The sequence below is a fragment of the Aethina tumida genome, chromosome 6 (assembly GCF_024364675.1).
Source record: "Aethina tumida isolate Nest 87 chromosome 6, icAetTumi1.1, whole genome shotgun sequence".
NCBI lineage: Eukaryota > Metazoa > Arthropoda > Insecta > Coleoptera > Nitidulidae > Aethina > Aethina tumida.
This window is the reverse complement of record NC_065440.1, coordinates 16,075,463-16,095,467: the sequence shown is the minus strand read 5'-3', so window position 1 is coordinate 16,095,467 and position 20,005 is coordinate 16,075,463. Positions and strand designations below refer to the sequence as shown.

The 20,005-nt window shown below is 32.2% G+C and overlaps 1 protein-coding gene across 3 annotated transcripts in view; it reads left to right on the top strand.

The window, feature by feature from the left end:
- The window catches only part of LOC109604235 (TWiK family of potassium channels protein 7), a 51,373-nt gene that overhangs the window by 27,596 nt on the left and 3,772 nt on the right, over window positions 1-20,005 (top strand). The window contains exons 4-10 of one of the 3 annotated variants that reach the window (XM_049968878.1): window positions 3,288-3,405; window positions 3,478-3,622; window positions 8,177-8,322; window positions 8,385-8,625; window positions 11,399-11,589; window positions 11,881-11,979; window positions 12,294-12,403. In XM_049968878.1, coding sequence (XP_049824835.1) covers window positions 3,288-3,405; window positions 3,478-3,622; window positions 8,177-8,322; window positions 8,385-8,625; window positions 11,399-11,485 — 737 coding nt within the window. In that variant the 3' untranslated portion in view covers window positions 11,486-11,589; window positions 11,881-11,979; window positions 12,294-12,403. Of the gene's footprint in view, window positions 1-3,287; window positions 3,406-3,477; window positions 3,623-8,176; window positions 8,323-8,384; window positions 8,626-11,398; window positions 11,590-11,880; window positions 11,980-12,293; window positions 12,404-20,005 lie in introns of those variants that run through there. The other 2 variants (XM_049968877.1, XM_049968879.1) reach the window with 2 other exon arrangements.

The window sequence follows — 20,005 nt, the reverse complement described above, 5'->3', positions numbered from 1 at the left end:
AGAAATCATTAAAATGATATTATAAATATAAAATAAAATTAGGTAAAATTATTATATACTATTAATAAAAAATATTACACAGACCTATTATTATTAAAATATCTTGTAAAGGGGTTGAAAGTGCTCACCTCCATATATTTGTTTAACGTGATTATAATAACACAACCCCTCCACCCCTGAGTAACACTCCTTTCGCCACGAAACTCATGTAAGCCCATAACCACCCCTGAACTTTCGACGAAGAACAAAGAAGTTTCGGGGGTAACGTTGTTACTTTTGCACAATTAGCCCGGAGTCGGTTCCTTGGCCGCAACTTGGTTTATTGCTCTCGGTGGAGATGTGAAATCGAATTGTTACTTTTCGTCAGTTTTTCGGGGATGAAAGTGTTTCGATTGAGACAATTTTCTGTCTACCTTTGTTTGGTTATTCACTTACCAAAGAGAGTGTGGTTAACACGTGCAAGTTTTCCTCCCTGGATTTCACTGGAGCTGAAAATTTGGAAAAATTTAAAATTATTAATGGAACTATTAATTAAAAAAATAATTAATTTCTATCGATAATTACCACAAACTTATCTATCAAGAAAAATCATAATGTTTATGGGGGGCTGTATTTTCATAAAATATAAAAAATATACTTACAAATTTTATTTAATTTTTTTGTACCTGTTATAATAATATAAATAATTGAGGGGTCAGAACATAATTAAATTTTTTTATAGGTCTCATAATAAAATAAATAATTGGGGGGGGGGTCAAAGTATAATTAAATTTTAAAATAAATAATTAAAATAATTATAGATAAATAATAATAAAAATGAGCAATTTCTATGAACAATATTGAAACACAGTTAGCTTAACTGTCAAAAGAATAAGCACGACTCTGCTTTTTTTAATTAAAATTTTTGTACACCTTTATAAATTTTATTTAGAACTTCTTTGTACTTCTTTGCATTTGTTACAATAAAATAAATAATATGGAACTCAAAATATAACTAATAACCTCGTACTGTTTAAATCAATTAATTATATTTAATATTTATAACTAATAATGATAAATCAAATCAAATATGTATATTATAATCATATTTAATCAGAATTTAACAGCAGACCAACAAAAGTTTTTAATCAATAATATATATGTATATTTGATTTCATTGATAATGCCTGTTATGAAATCAATTTAATGTGTAATTTAACGTTTAGTTAATTAAGAACAAATATGTATGTACTGATGCAAATATGAGTATATAAATACAGTTAATCTGATTGAAAAGTACTTTAACCTAATATATGTATGTATGTAATAATGTATTTTAAAACTCATAAACTAAAACTATTTTGGAATAGTTCAGCAATTATTATTATATTAAATAATTGTAATTAATTATTATAAAGTTTCATAGTTATTTATACAGTTTTTTGACAATTAATACATTAAATTAATCATTAATTATTTAGTGAAGCAAAGTTAAGTCTTTGATTAAAATCAATTGAGTTTTTAATTAAAAATAAACCTGAATGTGAACTAAATAATTGAATTTAAAAATTTATTTACAATTATTTTATAAATTGATTTATCGGTATTTTTTATTTAATTGGGTTAATTTTTATTACTAAAAAATAAATAAATCAACATTTTTATAAATTCGTAATTTTTTAATAGATTTAGATATAAAAAAATGGCCAGAAAATTAAATTAAATTTGTTTACATATTTAGATATATCCTATGTTTGTTTTAAAATTGAAATTTATATTAAAATAACATGTATAAAAAATAATAAAAGGAAGTTCATAATAAAATTTATACACAAAAATATTTATTTTTGTTTAATTGCTAATAATTTATAAATATTCAATAAAGTATGAAGTTAATAGTTGCAATAAAGTATTTGTGTTGTTTTTTATTCAACCAGACACGTTAAATTAATTTAAAATAATTGATGCTGATTTATTGCATTAATTAATGTGTATTACATTATAAATATTTGATCAAAATGTTCAAAAATACATAGACATATTTATGTACTTTCCAACGTTCGTTTAGATTTAAATTTACACAAAATCTTTTAAAATATGACTAGGAAAATTAAAAATAATAAAAACAATTTTAATTACTAAGTTTTAAGTACATATTAAAGTAGATAAAATAAATAAAATATGGGAGATAATATTTTTATTTGTTTTAACGAATATAAACATTTTGGATGTAAATAATGAGTTTGGAATCAACAGATAGTGTGAGTGCATCATAAATTAAATAATAGTAATAGAATAGATTTTAAATGTAAAAAATACACACAAAAATAAATTAAATTCGTCTACGTATCCGCATATTTTAATATTTGCTTTGGAAATGGAATTTTAAATTAAACTTACCTAAATTAAAAAATAACTGAATTATTCCGTGAACGTTGGTTTAAAAAGTAACAAAAGGTACACAATAAGTTTGTTTTTTATTAATACGGTGAAAATAACTGGGTTGATTAAAATTACATTTAATTAATGTGTATTAATTTTCACATGTGACGTAAATTAATATTTTACCTGAGTAATATTATTGATTGATCTCCTCCTTCTTCCTTCTATTTCTCTTCTTCCTTCTGTCTTTCCTCCTTCCACCTCTCCTCCTTCTTCTTATCCTCCTCCCACCTCCGTCTTTTCACCTTCTTCTACATCTCTTCATCTTATCTCTCCTCCTCTTTCTACTTCCTCTCTTTCTTCTACCCCTTAGCATCGTCCTTCTTCCACCTCTTCACTTTTTTCTACAATTATTTATCCTACGTCTCCTCCTCCTAGTACTCCTCTTCCTTCTACTACTCTTTATCCTCTTCTCTGTATTGTCTACTCCTCTTGCTTTTACTTCTCGTATTACTATTTCTATTTCTTCTATTCCTCTTCTTACTTCTTCTCCAACTATTACTTTTATTATTAAATTTATTATTATTATTATTGTAATTAGATTTATGTAGCAAAATCATGAACGAAACAAACCACCGCAACTGTACCGTATCGATTTATTTAACACAAAACGTAAATTTATTTTCAGCACACCGTAATAATTAAAAACAACGCGGGGATTCCGAAGCCTTAAAAAAGCCGGTCTGTCTGAACGTCTGAAAATAAAACGGGGCCGATCGGGAAAGAAATAAATAATCAAAAAAAAAAAATTAATATGGAACGAAGCACCGGCAAAGCACATCGGAAATATTTGTGCATGTTTGCGCGGCCAAAACAACAACGTTTAGATACATAAATTGAGTGTGCCGTTGTTGTTGTTGTTGCAGGATACGGTAACATTTTCCCTCACACGCCCGAAGGTAAAATCATCACCATCGTCTACGCCATCATCGGTATGCCGCTGTTCCTGTTGTACCTGTCCAACATCGGTGATATTATGGCCAGGTGGGTTGAAAATAAAGAAATTGTTGTTTTGTTTATGGAATCATTGATTTTTGATTGGTTGGTTGGTTGCAGGTCGTTCAAGTGGATATACGCGAACTGCTGTTTGTGCAGGTGGTGTCCGGGTGTTGCCAAACGTAGGGCGGAGAGGCGGATGATACGTGCTCAGCTGGAGGAGTTCGACGAGGGCAGTTCGGAGTCTAATTCCAGCAGCTATCAAGTAATTTACCGATTATTATCTCTGGTCTACATGTTAATGATTAAGTTCAATTTACCATGCAAAGTTGAATCTCTCTCCATACAAATCCACGCCCAATAAAAATCTTCATGAAGATTCCAATAACTTATCAACTGTCTAATAATTTGTGATATAAAAAAAGATGTTTCTATGGTAAATAGTTCATTAGTTAATTTGGTCATTACGTAATTCGGTCATTAGGTCATTTGGTCATTAGGCCATTTAGTCATTAGGTAATTCAATCATTGGGTAATTTGGTCATAAGCAATTCTGTCATTTGGTCATTTGGAAAAATAAAAAATGATAAATTAGATCTGATATTAGGTATGATAATAATAATAATAATACGATATTAACACTAATGATAAAATGGTCAGAACTATAAAAAAATATAAGAATTATAATGATAATAGTGAATTGTCAAAATTATGAACAATTATAACATTAATAATGATGATAATCATAAAAATTTTCAAAATTATAATAATAATGATGATGTTTTTAACAATAATTATGAAAATAGTGATAACAAAAATGATAAAAATGAATGAAATAAGAATAATGATAATATAAGAATCATGATAATGACAATAGTGATAAAATAAACAAAACCATTGGGTAATTCGGTTATTAGGTAATTTGGTCATTAGGCCATTTAGTCATAAAGTCATTTGGTCATAGGTATGATTTTTCGGTATTTTAGTAATTTTTTACATTCCAAATGATTTTTATGTTTTTTTGTAATTTCACTCATAATTTATTCACTAAATTTGTAAAAAATCATTAAAGATATAGTTTCTCCAAATTCTTAAATTACTCCAGTTACTCCAACATCACAACTTTGAGAAAATTGGTTAATTAAATCAACTATTTTTTGTCATTTAATCATTTTAATCACATTTTTAATGATTTTTCGGAATTTTATTAGTGTAGTTAGTATTCATAGTGACTTTCGGTAATAATTTATTCACTGAATTTGTAAAAAATCACTAAAGAGGCAATTTCTCTAAATTCTCAAGTTACTCCAATTTCTACAAATCTATAATTTTTCCATCAAATTTTGGTCATTATGTTATTTGATCTTAAGGTCATTTTGTCATTAAGTAATTCGGTCATTAGTTAGTTTATTTATTAGGTAATTTCGTCATTTGGACATTTAGTCATTTGGTCATTTGGTAATTATATTATTTGGTCATTAAGTCATTTGACCATTAGGTCTTTTGGTCCCTTGATTATTTAGTTATATGCCCCTATAGTCATTATGTTATTTGGTCATAAGGTCATTTATTCATTTGGTTATTTTGACATTTAGTCATTATGTTATATGGTCATGTGGTTATTTACTCAGTTGGTCATAAGGTCATTTGGTCATATTATTATTATTATTATTATTATTATTATTATATATATTATTTTGTTTTAAAATATTATATGTTTATAAACTTTATACCCCTAAATAATATTTAAATATTATAATTTCTTTAGTCCTTTTATAATGTCGTTTTCAATTCAAATAATAAAAGACATATTTTTATCATTTCATTTATGTTCTTTGCATATCAAGTACGTCTCATTTTAAATTATTACTTCCTTTGTATCCGTACATTCTCTATTTTCCTTAAATCTACTGAATTCATTACATTCTTTCAGCTTTACATTTTTTTACGTCATATAATTATAATTTTATAAATTCCGGAGCTACGTAAGGAATGATGTTTCTATCCGGTCTCCATCGTTCAGTTTATTACGTTGTACGAATCCACATAAATCTGTTCCAGAGTCCCGAATTCTCGCACCCAATTTCGATTTCGGTTAACTGACTTAAATTAGCTGCAGAGGCATTTTACGTATGTAGGTAAACAGAACCAGAAATAACATATTTGGTGTTCAGGTTGAATTTCCTGAATGTGAAACGTAATTTTCCACCATTGTTGAATGTTTTTAATTGAGGGATGCACCCTTAAAATTCAATTATAAATGTACTCGTAGATTTTCTTGAAATAATTTGTTTAAAATAGATTTATGCAACAATTGGCTTCATTATTAGTATAATATTGTAGAAATAATACGTTTAAAATATTTATTATATACAGGGTGTAATGTACCATGTTTTAGAGTGTGCTCACAGTTCGAAGCGTTTAATGACTGTCCATAATGACTTTATTAAACTGCTCTCGTAACGCATCCGCGTAACGTTTTGCGAGGTCCGGGTTCCGGTACGGGTGGCGGGTTTGAAATATGTCAAATTGTTCAAATAGAACGCAAACGAATAGGTCACGGTGGGCAGTATATTAAACCGAAACGTCATGATTAGGGAAACGCCGTACGCCGGGTTATTAATGTCCGAGCACACGCAAACACAAAACGCAAAATTCGCTGCTGAATGCCAAAGGGCTGAAATGCCCATGTGTGTGTAACTTTGCGAACGGATTTTTAGTGTGGCGCACGTTTCGTATTGTCGTCCTGCTGATCATGTCCTGTACCGTTCATTAAGTTCAGCAGGGATGATTTGTGGGTGGACAACGTATATTTTATGCTGCATTAAAAGGCAAAGTGTCCGAAAAAATACGTTTTTATGTTAAAATTGGTTTTAATGATTTTCTTCTTTTGTTTCTTCTTCAATTTAATGTTAATTATTACAAATTACACAAATTGGACAATTTTTGTTTATTGTTTTCTTTTTCAATTTCAATATATTTAATAGCACAAATAATATTTAAGAAAACAATTAATAATAATAATAATAATAATAATAATAATTTTTATTTAAATTTAAATATTTTTGACAGCACAAAAAAAATTAAGAAAACAATTAATATTATAAAAATTGGAAAAATATATTATATATAGTAAAATATTATATTATATAAATATTATTAAAATTATTTTGTTTAATTTAAATTTAAATATTTTAATAGTACAAATAAATTATAATAAAACATAATAAATACTAAATTATTAAATATTATAAAAATTGTTGAAATAAATTAATTTTAATACTGAAAATTAAAAAATTGGGAAAAATGAGAACACAAGACATTAAAAAATATAATTATTTATTTAAAAAATATGTTATTTAATTATTTTAAGAAGCAAATTAATTAATTTTATGTTCATTATGTTTTAAATTGATTAAATATATTAAATAAAATAGTAAAATATTGTATTATATAAATATTATTAAAATTATTTTGTTTAATTTAAACTTAAATATTTTTAATAGTACAAATAAAATATAATAAAACATAATTAATAAGTGGTAAATTATTAAATATTATAAAAACTGTTGAAATATATCAATTTTAATATTGAAAATTTTCAAAAATTGGGAAAAATGGAAACACAAGACATTAAAAAAATAATTGTTTATTTAAAAAATATGTTATTTAGTTATTTTAGGAAGCAAATTAATTAATTTTATGTTCATTATGTTTTAAATTGATTAAATATATTAAATAAAATAGTAAAATATTATATAAATATTATTAAAATTATTTTGTTTATTTTAAATTTAATTATTTTTAATAATACAAATAAAATATAATAAAACATAATTAATAAATGGTAAATTATTAAATATTATAAAAACTGTTGAAATATATTAATTTTAATATTGAAAATTTTCTAAAATAATTGTTTATATAAAAATAAATATTGAAAATTTACAAAAGTTGACAAAAATGAAAACAAAAGTCATTGAAAAAAATAATTAGTTAACTAATAAATATGTTATTTAATTATTTTAGGAAGCAAATTAATTAATTTTACATTAATTAGGTTTTAAATTAAAATAAAAATATAAATTAAAAAAGTAGTTATTTACTTAAAAATATGTTTTTTATAACATTAGGAAGCAAATTAATTAATTTTATATTATTTATTTTTTAAATTGATTAAATATATTAAACAAAATAGTAAAATATATTAGATAAATATTATTTAAAATTATTTTGTTTAGTCTAAATTTGAATATTTTTAATAGTACAAATAATCTTAAAAAACATAAATAATAAAATATTGCAACAAATAAACGTTTGTTGTATTTTCAATAAAACAAACAAATGGAAAACGGAAGAATAATATTGGTATATTAAATTAATTTCAATAATATTTACATTTACTGTAAAAAATTATCATCACAAATGATCAAACGTAACAATTGATGAGTGCATCCGTAAAACCAACAAAAAAAGCCGCCCGTTCGAAAAAAGCTCAATCCTCCGTCGTCCAGTTTATATGTAAATCATCTAATGAAAAACGTCCATTTTTCCGACCGACTCAAAGCCAACAAAAGCGCGGAGTCTTGCAAACACGCGGCGCCCGCGATAACACGACTCCACACTCGTCCTCCGCCACATCCGTCAGATTAATATTTCAATCCCTGTTTATTTGCGCCGCAGTTTTTATTTATGCAAACACGAATACGCATCGGGTGTGATAAATAAATCCCGTAAATTGTTTCGTGCGCCGACGGCGACCGGAGTAAAAAAAGCTGTCGAGCTTTCCGAGGGCTGAAAAATGCCGATGTTGTTGCAGATAAACATCGAGAGGCCGTCGCTGTCGTTGCCCAGGGGGTCGATGGTCAGTCAGCACACGGAGCTGACGGACTTCGGCTCCGAAGCTTCCTACGACGTCCAGACGGTCACCGTTCCGGTCACCATTTGCCTGATGATCATGGTGGGGTGAGAACTTTAGAATATCTTCTCGAATTCATCTTTTGTTCACTTGTTTGGTCTTCTTGCAGGTATATTTGTGGAGGAGCTTTGTTGTTTTGCAGATGGGAAGACTGGAAGTTCATGGATGCTTCGTACTTTTGCTTCATATCGTTGAGTACCATCGGCTTTGGTGACCTGGTGCCTGGTGACAAGATCTTTAGTCGAGGCAACGACTTCTACAGTGAAGTTTTGGAGCTCAGCTTCGTTTTCTGCTCCATGTACCTCATGTTGGGCATGGCCTTGATCGCCATGTGCTTCAATCTTATGCAGGTAGGGCTGAACAACAAAATACTGAAATTCCTACTCCCTATAAACTTATACTCGTACAATTGTCTTCATGTTTTTACCTTATATCATTGAGTACCATCGCTTTTGATAATCTGGTGCCTGACGACAAGATGTTAAGACAAAAAAACTGCTTCTACAGTAAAGTTTTGGTGCTCAGCTTCGTTCTTAGCTCGATGTATCTCATGTTGGGCATTGACTTGATTGGCACGTGCTTCAATCTTATGAAGGTAGTACTGAACTACAAAATACTGAAGTTCCTGCTTCGTAGAAACTTATACTCGTACAATTGTCTTCATATTTTGGCTTCATATCGTTGAGTACCATCGCTTTTGGTAATCTGGTGCCTGACGACAAGATGTTAAGACAAAAAAGCCGCTTCTACAGTAAAGTTTTGGTGCTCAGCTTCGTTCTTAACTCGATGTATCTCATGTTGGGCATTACCTTGATTGGAACGTGCTTCAATCTTATGAAGGTAGTACTGAACATCAAAATACTGAAGTTCCTGCTTCCTAGAAACTTATACTCGTACAATTGTCTTCATATTTTTCCTTCATATCGTTGAGTACCATCGCTTTTGGTAATCTGGTGCCTGACGACAAGATGTTAGGACAAAAAAACCGCTTCTGCAGTAAAGTTTTGGTGCTCAGTTTCGTTCTTAGCTCGATGTATCTCATGTTGGGCATTGCCTTGATTGCCACGTGCTTCAATCTTATGAAGGTAGTACTGAACATCAAAATACTGAAGTTCCTGCTTCGTAGAAACTTATACTCGTACAATTGTCTTCATATCGTTGAGTACCGTCGCTTTTGGTAATCTGGTGCCTGACGACAAGATGTTAAGACAACCAAATTTTGGTGCTCAGCTTCGTTTCGCAGCTCGATGTATCTCATGTTGGGCATTGTCTTGATTGCCATGTGCTTCAATCTTATGAAGATAGTACTGAACAACAAAATACTGAAGCTCCCGCTTCCTAGAAACTTATACTAGTACAATTGTCTTCATATTTTTGCTTTATATCGTTGAGTATCATCGCTTTTGATATACTGGTGCCTGACGACAAGATGCTAAGACAAAAAAATCGCTTCTGCAGTAAAGTTTTGGTGCTCAGCTTCGTTCTTAGCTCGATGTATCTCATGTTGGGCATTGCCTTGATTGGCACGTGCTTCAATCTTATGAAGGTAGTACTGAACATCAAAATACTGAAGTTCCTGCTTCCTAGAAACTTATACTCGTACAATTGTCTTCATATTTTGGCTTCATATCGTTGAGTACCATCGCTTTTGGTAATCTGGTGCCTGACGACAAGATGTTAAAACAAAAAAACCGCTTCTACAGTAAAGTTTTGGTGCTCAGCTTCGTTCTTAGCTCGATGTATCTCATGTTGGGCATTGCCTTGATTGGCACGTGCTTCAATCTTAGGAAGGTAGTACTGAACATCAAAATACTGAAGTTCCTGCTTCGTAGAAACTTATACTCGTACAATTGTCTTCATATCGTTGAGTACCGTCGCTTTTGGTAATCTGGTGCCTGACGACAAGATGTTAAGACAAAAAAACCGCTTCTGCAGTAAAGTTTTGGAGCTCAGCTTCGTTCTTAGCTCGTTGTATCTCATATTGGGCATTGCCTTGATTGGCACGTGCTTCAATCTTAGGAAGGTAGTACTGAACATCAAAATACTGAAGTTCCTGCTTCGTAGAAACTTATACTCGTACAATTGTCTTCATATTTTGGCTTCATATCGTTGAGTACCATCGCTTTTGGTAATCTGGTGCCTGACGACAAGATGTTAAGACAAAAAAGCCGCTTCTGCAGTAAAGTTTTGGTGCTCAGCTTCGTTCTTGGCTCGATGTATCTCATGTTGGGCATTGCCTTGATTGGAACGTGCTTCAATCTTATGAAGGTAGTACTGAACATCAAAATACTGAAGTTCCTGCTTCGTAGAAACTTATACTCGTACAATTGTCTTCATATTTTGGCTTCATATCGTTGAGTACCATCGCTTTTGGTAATCTGGTGCCTGACGACAAGATGTTAAGACAAAAAAACCGCTTCTACAGTAAAGTTTTGGTGCTCAGCTTCGTTCTTAGCTCGATGTATCTCATGTTGGGCATTGCCTTGATTGGCACGTGCTTCAATCTTATGAAGGTAGTACTGAACATCAAAATACTGAATTTCCTGCTTCCTAGAAACTTATACTCGTACAATTGTCTTCATATCTTTGCTTCATATCATTCTACTCTAAAGTTTTGGTTATCAGCTTCAATTTCAGCTTCAAATATGTCATATTGGGCATTGCCTTGATTTCTCTATGCTTCAATCTCGTTCAGGCAATGCCGAACAACAAAAGGCCGAACTTCGTAATTCCCATAAACTTACACACGTACAATGCGACCAATTAAAGCCGATTCGTTGTTCCACCGCACCATTCATACATCCCGAGATTAATTCATTTACTTCGCCAGAACACGAGTTGCCCACTTGGCGAAACAATACGAAGTTGCCGGCGCTTTATTTCGTAGCCAAACACGTTTCCCGATTAACGGAAATTTATTTCGCAAACCGGCACGTCGAAAGTTGTCAGGTGCGCCGCGGCGGGAACAAGTGGGGATTCCGGCCGGGCGTCAAGCTGCGTGCAAACTTCCGGGTAATAAATATTCAGACGGCCACTTCGAACTCCCGACGATAACGGAGTTATCGGGGATTTCGGGAAGTTCGAAATTTTAAACTGGGCTTTTTGTTTTGTTCTGGCTTGCAGGAGGAGGTCATACACAAGATTAGGACGACGGTGAAGACTGTGAAGTACATATTCAAGTGTGGACGAAGACAAACCGACAGCGAATAGTTTGAGCTGTCACTTAACACTGAAGACTGATTAGCACTGCCCAAGGAAAACAAAAGGAAGCGGAGGAACAGCCTGGACCAAGAACGTATTGACACGATTGAAAAGTGAGTGTTTGCAAATTGTATTGTTAGGTAAAGCCAACTAGACACGTGCATAAACTAACCAGTAATTACTAATTGATGTTGTGCATTTACTGGTGTAAACGCTGATTCAAGACAAGCTTGTACATGTTCTCCTACAACTTGTTTGTGGATAACATTAGGTGCATTATTGATTTGTGTACTCAAGTGTGGAGTTGCAGTTTCTGTAACTATTGTTTCAATATTACAAAGAGTTATATGTTGAGTGTCACATTTTGTTTCCAAAGGTACAATTAATAATCTCATTATTTATAGCATCTTATTCAATTTAAATTTGGAAGTATCTGTCATACTTCTTCACCTGCTTAATTGCTTCAATTTGGAGGATCTGTCACAATTCTTCAACTGAGTAGGGTAAGTAGACTCCTCGGTCACTCTCAAGGAGTTTCATGTTGACGAAATTGTAGAATCTAGCACGTCTGGGATTAATAATACTATGAAAATATGTTGAAATCCTGTTCACATCAGTTTCATTTGAATAATCATCTTAATTTTTCTCATCTTGTTAATCTTTTACTATTTTTATTATTTCTTTCAATTCCAAGTTTGATTATTCATTATTTCTTCAATACATGCTGCTTATTCTCAATCATGAAACATATTCTATTACTTTAATGATCAACCTTGCCTTCCTCTCTTGTGGGTCTTCATATAAGTATTCTTTTCAGCTTCAATGTTATCAACCTTATTGTTCTCATCTTGGTACACTTCCTATAGTTTATGGTGTCCCATTTAATTCCAATTTGGAGAATCTGACACAATACTTCAACTGAGTAGGGTAAGTAGACTCCTCGGCCACTCTCAAGGAGTTTCATGTTGACGAAATTCTAGAATCTAGCTCGTCTGAGATTAATAATACTATGAAAATATGTTGTTAAATCCTGTTCACATCAGTTTCATTTGAATAATCATCTTTATTTTTCTCATCTTGTTAATTTTTTACTATTTTTATCATTTCTTCCAATTCCAAGTTTGATTATTCATTATTTCTTCAACACCTGCAGCTTATTCTCAATCATGAAACATCTTCTATTACTTTAATGATCAACCTTGACTTCCTCTTTTGTGGGTCTTCATATCAGTATTCCTTTCAGCTTCAATGTTATCAGCCTTATTGTTCTCATCTTGGTACTCTTCCTATAGTTTATAGTATCTCATTTAATTCCAATTTGAAGAATCTGTGACAATTCTTCAACTGAGTAGGGTAAGTAGACTCCTCGGCCACTCTCAAGGAGTTTCATGTTGACGAAATTCTAGAATCTAGCACATCTGAGATTGATAATACTATGAAAATATGTTGATATCCTGTTCACATCAGTTTCATTTGAATAATCATCTTTATTTTCCTCATCTTGTTAATCTTCGACTATTTTTATTATTTCTTACAATTCCTAGTTTGATTATTCATTATTACTTCAACACCTGCAGCTTATTCTCAATCATGAAACATCTTCTATTACTTTAATGATCAACCTTGACTTCCTCTCTTGTGGGTCTTCATATCAGTATTCCTTTCAGCTTCAATGTTATCAGCCTTATTGTTCTCATCTTGGCAGACTTCCTATAGTTTATAGTGTCCCATTTAATTCCAATTTCGAAAATCTGTCACAATTCTACAACTGAGTAGGGTAAGTAGACTCCTCGGCCACTCTCAAGGAGTTTCATGTTGACGAAATTCTAGAATCTAGCACATCTGAGATTGATAATACTATGAAAATATGTTGATATTCTGTTCACATCAGTTTCATTTGAATAATCATCTTTATTTTTATCATCTTGTTAATTTTTTACTATTTTTTATTATTTCTTCCAATTCCAAGTTTGATTATTCATTATTTCTTCAACACCTGCAGCTTATTCTCAATCATGAAACATCTTCTATTACTTTAATGATCAACCTTGACTTCCTTTTTTGTGGGTCTTCATATCAGTATTCCTTTCAGCTTCAATGTTATCAGCCTTATTGTTCTCATCTTGGTACTCTTCCTATAGTTTATAGTATCTCATTTAATTCCAATTTGAAGAATCTGTGACAATTCTTCAACTGAGTAGGGTAAGTAGACTCCTCGGCCACTCTCAAGGAGTTTCATGTTGACGAAATTCTAGAATCTAGCACATCTGAGATTGATAATACTATGAAAATATGTTGATATCCTGTTCACATCAGTTTCATTTGAATAATCATCTTTATTTTCCTCATCTTGTTAATCTTCGACTATTTTTATTATTTCTTCCAATTCCTAGTTTGATTATTCATTATTACTTCAACACCTGCAGCTTATTCTCAATCATGACACATCTTCTATTACTTTAATGATCAACCTTGACTTCCTCTCTTGTGGGTCTTCATATCAGTATTCCTTTCAGCTTCAATGTTATCAGCCTTATTGTTCTCATCTTGGCAGACTTCCTATAGTTTATAGTGTCCCATTTAATTCCAATTTCGAAAATCTGTCACAATTCTACAACTGAGTAGGGTAAGTAGACTCCTCGGCCACTCTCAAGGAGTTTCATGTTGACGAAATTCTAGAATCTAGCACGTCTGAGATTAATAATACTATGAAAATATGTTGATATCCTGTTCACATCAGTTTCATTTGAATAATCATCTTTATTTTTATCATCTTGTTAATTTTTTACTATTTTTTATTATTTCTTCCAATTCCAAGTTTGATTATTCATTATTCCTTCAACACCTGCAGCTTATTCCCAATTATGAAACATCTTTTATTACTTTAATGATTAACCTTAACTTCCTCTCTTGTAGGTCTTCATATCAGTATTCTTTTCAGCTTCAATGTTATCAGCCTTATTGATCTCATCTTGATAGACTTCCAATAGTTTATAGTGTCTCATTTAATTCCAATTTGGAGAATCTGTCACAATTCTTCAACTAAATAATACTATAAAAATATGTTGTTAAATCCTATTCACATAAGTTTCATTGGAATAATCATCTTTGACTTTCTCACCTTCTTAACCATCTATTATTTTTAGTACTTCTTTCAATTCCAATCTTGACTATTCACTTGTTTATTCCAGTATGGAACAGCTGTAACAATTGTATCAGAAGACTGGATAAGTAGTAAGATGAATCTCATATGTTATTTCCCAAGACAAAATTAACCTTGGAATATAAATGTAAATGGAAACAAGGCCTGGAAATGGACCATACAACATTAATAATACTCCATTTAATAGCAACGACTTCCACAGCAACGTTTCTGAATATTAATATCACATTTGACATATAATACAGCACCAACACCTTTAATTACGGTTAATAGACGTCCGCCCACAAGTCTTGGGGCCACAAGACCCCATCTACAGTTACAGACAGATCCTGAAGCACTCCGATTACCGTGTTTACACTCCTGAGCCAGATACAGCCGTGTCTTGGTGTTAATTCGAGTTTACGCCAAGGAAGGAGTTGCTGCCCCCAAGACGTCACGTCGACCTTAATCCGTTATCGGGACCGTAATCCCGTGCGGAGGAACGATAATTCGATGGGGGGGCGCTAAAAATATCAACACGGTCCCGGTTAAATTTCATTACGGACGTTAAGGTTTGCTGTGCGTGTATTAGCCCGGGATGATGAATGACGGCACTGGCGAGGACCTAATAAATCAAATGATAAATCAAATGGCATATTGAGATGACGGAAACGCGACGTTTACATTGAGTTAGTGGCTGTGTTTGGAAACTGTCGATGGTCCGATGGGTCGAAGAAAATCGAGGGGCGGGACAGTTTAAAGTGGTACATGATTTGTGATGTGTTCGACGGGGGTGGCGTTTTCTTTCTGTGAATTATTCATGCTCTAATGCGACACACCGAGCCACGTTTTTATGCGTCCAAGGTTAACGTTTCCATAAATCATGGCGTGCAAGAAACTCCTCAATTATTTATGTAATGATCTGTAAAATGATATTGCTTTAAAAGAACACTCTCAGGACGGGGGCACATGAATGCCATTAGTGTTCGAACGAGATGTCCGACGCTACTTGTTGAAGAAGGTAAAAATTAAACTTACTCGAGGAGTTTGCGTTATTCCGTTTTTCGGGAAACGAATTAGAAAGCCGCGAGATTTATGAAATGTTACGTCATGCGTGACGCAGGCCCTCGTTTCTCCCCTTGTCTTCCAATTGAAAGCGATTGTTGAAAAACAATTTATTTCCTACGGGCCATAAGCCATTTCGGAAATCTCGGTCGAGTGAAAACGATTCAGCCACTGTAGGGAAACTGGCGCACCGTCGGAGGAAGCAACGAATTTTCAGGGATTGGTCTTTCCTCAAGGTCAAGTAATTATAATAAAAACTCTTTAAAATACTTCTTGTTCTTGTTCTCTTGTTCTAGAATCTGTCACACTTCTTCAACTGAGTTGGGTGAGTAAACTCCACAGAAATAAACACAGAATCTTCTGAACTTTCTACTATTTTTAGTAGGTATTCTTTTCAGCTTCAATGTTAGTCAACCTTATTTTTTTCATCTTGATAGACTTTTTATCATTTATAGCATCTCATACAGTTCCAATTTGGAGTATCTGTCATACTTCTTCAACTGACTTGAGTGAGTAGACTCCACAGCCATTCTCAAGACATTTCATGAGTAACTAAATTATAAAATCTTGCACGTCTGAGGATAATAGTACTTTGAAAATACGTTGAAATGCTGTTCATATCATTTTCATTTGAATAATCATCTTTGTCTTCCTCATCTTCTTAATGTTGTACTATTTTTATTGTTTCTTCCAATTTCAGTCTTGATTATTCATTACTTCTCCAACACCTGCTTTTTATTCTCAATCATGAAACATCTTCTCTTACTTTAACGATCATCCTTGTCTTCCTCATCTTGTAGGTCTTCATATCTGTATTCTTTTCAGCTTCAATGTTAATCAGCCTTATTTTTCTCATCTTGATGGTCTTCCTATCATTTATGGCATCTCATTCAATTCCAATTTGGAGTATCTGTCATACTTCTCCAACTGAGTTGAGTGAGTAGACTCCACAGCCACTCTCAAGACATTTCATGGTAACTAAATTATAAAATCTTGCACGTCTCAGGATAATAGTACTTTGAAAATACGTTGAAATGCTGTTCATATCATTTTCATTTGAATAATCATCTTTGTCTTCCTCATCTTCTTAATGTTGTACTATTTTTATTGTTTCTTCCAATTTCAATCTCGATTATTCATTACTTCTCCAACACCTGCTTTTTATTCTCAATCATGAAACATCTCTTACTTTAACGATCATCCTTGTCTTCGTCATCTTGTAGGTCTTCATATCTGTATTCTTTTCAGCTTCAATGTTAATCAGCCTTATTCTTCTCATCTTGATGGTCTTTTTATCATTTATGGCATCTCATTCAATTCCAATTTACAGTATCTGTCATACTTATCCAACTGAGTTGAGTGAGTAGACTCCACAGCCACTCTCAAGACATTTCATGGTAACTAAATTATAAAATCTTGCACGTCTCAGGATAATAGTACTTTGAAAATACGTTGAAATGCTGTTCATATCATTTTCATTTGAATAATCATCTTTGTCTTCCTCATCTTCTTAATGTTGTACTATTTTTATTGTTTCTTCCAATTTCAATCTCGATTATTCATTACTTCTCCAACACCTGCTTTTTATTCTCAATCATGAAACATCTCTTACTTTAACGATCATCCTTGTCTTCGTCATCTTGTAGGTCTTCATATCTGTATTCTTTTCAGCTTCAATGTTAATCAGCCTTATTTTTCTCATCTTGATGGTCTTTTTATCATTTATGGCATCTCATTCAATTCCAATTTACAGTATCTGTCATACTTATCCAACTGAGTTGAGTGAGTAGACTCCACAGCCACTCTCAAGACATTTCATGGTAACTAAATTATAAAATCTTGCACGTCTCAGGATAATAGTACTTTGAAAATACGTTGAAATGCTGTTCATATCATTTTCATTTGAATAATCATCTTTGTCTTCCTCATCTTCTTAATGTTGTACTATTTTTATTGTTTCTTCCAATTTCAGTCTTGATTATTCGTTACTTCTCCAACACTTGCTTTTTACACTCAATCATGAAACATCTTCTCTTACTTTAACGACCATCCTTGTCTTCCTCATCTTGTTGGTCTTCATATCTGTATTCCTTTCAGCTTCAATGTTAATCAGCCTTATTTTTCTCATCTTGATGGTCTTCCTATCATTTATGGCATCTCATTCAATTCCAATTTGGAGTATCTGTCATACTTCTCCAACTGAGTTGAGTGAGTAGACTCCACAGCCACTCTCAAGACATTTCATGGTAACTAAATTATAAAATCTTGCACGTCTCAGGATAATAGTACTTTGAAAATACGTTGAAATGCTGTTCATATCATTTTCATTTGAATAATCATCTTTGTCTTCCTCATCTTCTTAATGTTGTACTATTTTTATTGTTTCTTCCAATTTCAATCTCGATTATTCATTACTTCTCCAACACCTGCTTTTTATTCTCAATCATGAAACATCTCTTACTTTAACGATCATCCTTGTCTTCGTCATCTTGTAGGTCTTCATATCTGTATTCTTTTCAGCTTCAATGTTAATCAGCCTTATTCTTCTCATCTTGATGGTCTTTTTATCATTTATGGCATCTCATTCAATTCCAATTTACAGTATCTGTCATACTTATCCAACTGAGTTGAGTGAGTAGACTCCACAGCCACTCTCAAGACATTTCATGGTAACTAAATTATAAAATCTTGCACGTCTCAGGATAATAGTACTTTGAAAATACGTTGAAATGCTGTTCATATCATTTTCATTTGAATAATCATCTTTGTCTTCCTCATCTTCTTAATGTTGTACTATTTTTATTGTTTCTTCCAATTTCAATCTCGATTATTCATTACTTCTCCAACACCTGCTTTTTATTCTCAATCATGAAACATCTCTTACTTTAACGATCATCCTTGTCTTCGTCATCTTGTAGGTCTTCATATCTGTATTCTTTTCAGCTTCAATGTTAATCAGCCTTATTTTTCTCATCTTGATGGTCTTTTTATCATTTATGGCATCTCATTCAATTCCAATTTACAGTATCTGTCATACTTATCCAACTGAGTTGAGTGAGTAGACTCCACAGCCACTCTCAAGACATTTCATGGTAACTAAATTATAAAATCTTGCACGTCTCAGGATAATAGTACTTTGAAAATACGTTGAAATGCTGTTCATATCATTTTCATTTGAATAATCATCTTTGTCTTCCTCATCTTCTTAATGTTGTACTATTTTTATTGTTTCTTCCAATTTCAGTCTTGATTATTCGTTACTTCTCCAACACTTGCTTTTTACACTCAATCATGAAACATCTTCTCTTACTTTAACGACCATCCTTGTCTTCCTCATCTTGTTGGTCTTCATATCTGTATTCCTTTCAGCTTCAATGTTAATCAGCCTTATTTTTCTCATCTTGATGGTCTTCCTATCATTTATGGCATCTCATTCAATTCCAATTTGGAGTATCTGTCATACTTCTCCAACTGAGTTGAGTGAGTAGACTCCACAGCCACTCTCAAGACATTTCATGGTAACTAAATTATAAAATCTTGCACGTCTCAGGATAATAGTACTTTGAAAATACGTTGAAATGCTGTTCATATCATTTTCATTTGAATAATCATCTTTGTCTTCCTCATCTTCTTAATGTTGTACTATTTTTATTGTTTCTTCCAATTTCAGTCTTGCTTTTTATTCTCAATCATGAAACATCTTCTCTTACTTTAACGATCATCCTTGTCTTCCTCATCTTGTAGGTCTTCATATCTGTATTTTATTTTATTTTTCTCAACTTGATAAACTTCCTATCATTTATGGCATCTCATTCAGTTCCAATTTGGAGTGTCTGTCATACTTCTTCAACTGAGGTGGATGAATAGAGTCTCTCCCACTTGTCTTCCTCATTTTGTAAGTCTTCACACCAGAATTTCTTTCCAATCATTAACATGCTTATCTTTCTTATATCTTTAGACTCCAATTTTGACCATGCATCAGAACTGGGTCAACTCATTTCTGATGGTGAATAAACAGGAAGAGTTTCGAAACTCCTCCACCGACTGTGCGTCCAAATTGTGTCTCACGTTCAGTGATTTCCATCGACCACCGCTAATGAAACACCCGTCTTGGAGGTGTAATGGAAGAAATTAATAAAGTACCGCGTTATTGATTTGAATTCATAAAATTGGCGTGCACCAGAATTTCAATTCGTCCCGTGAGCCGAATGCAAATCCACGAATTGGACCGCGAATATTAATAGTCGCAGTTGGAGGCTAATGAGGTAATTTTTAACCTCCGTTACGTTTGTATATTTGGACCGAAACTTGGCGGGGGCTTC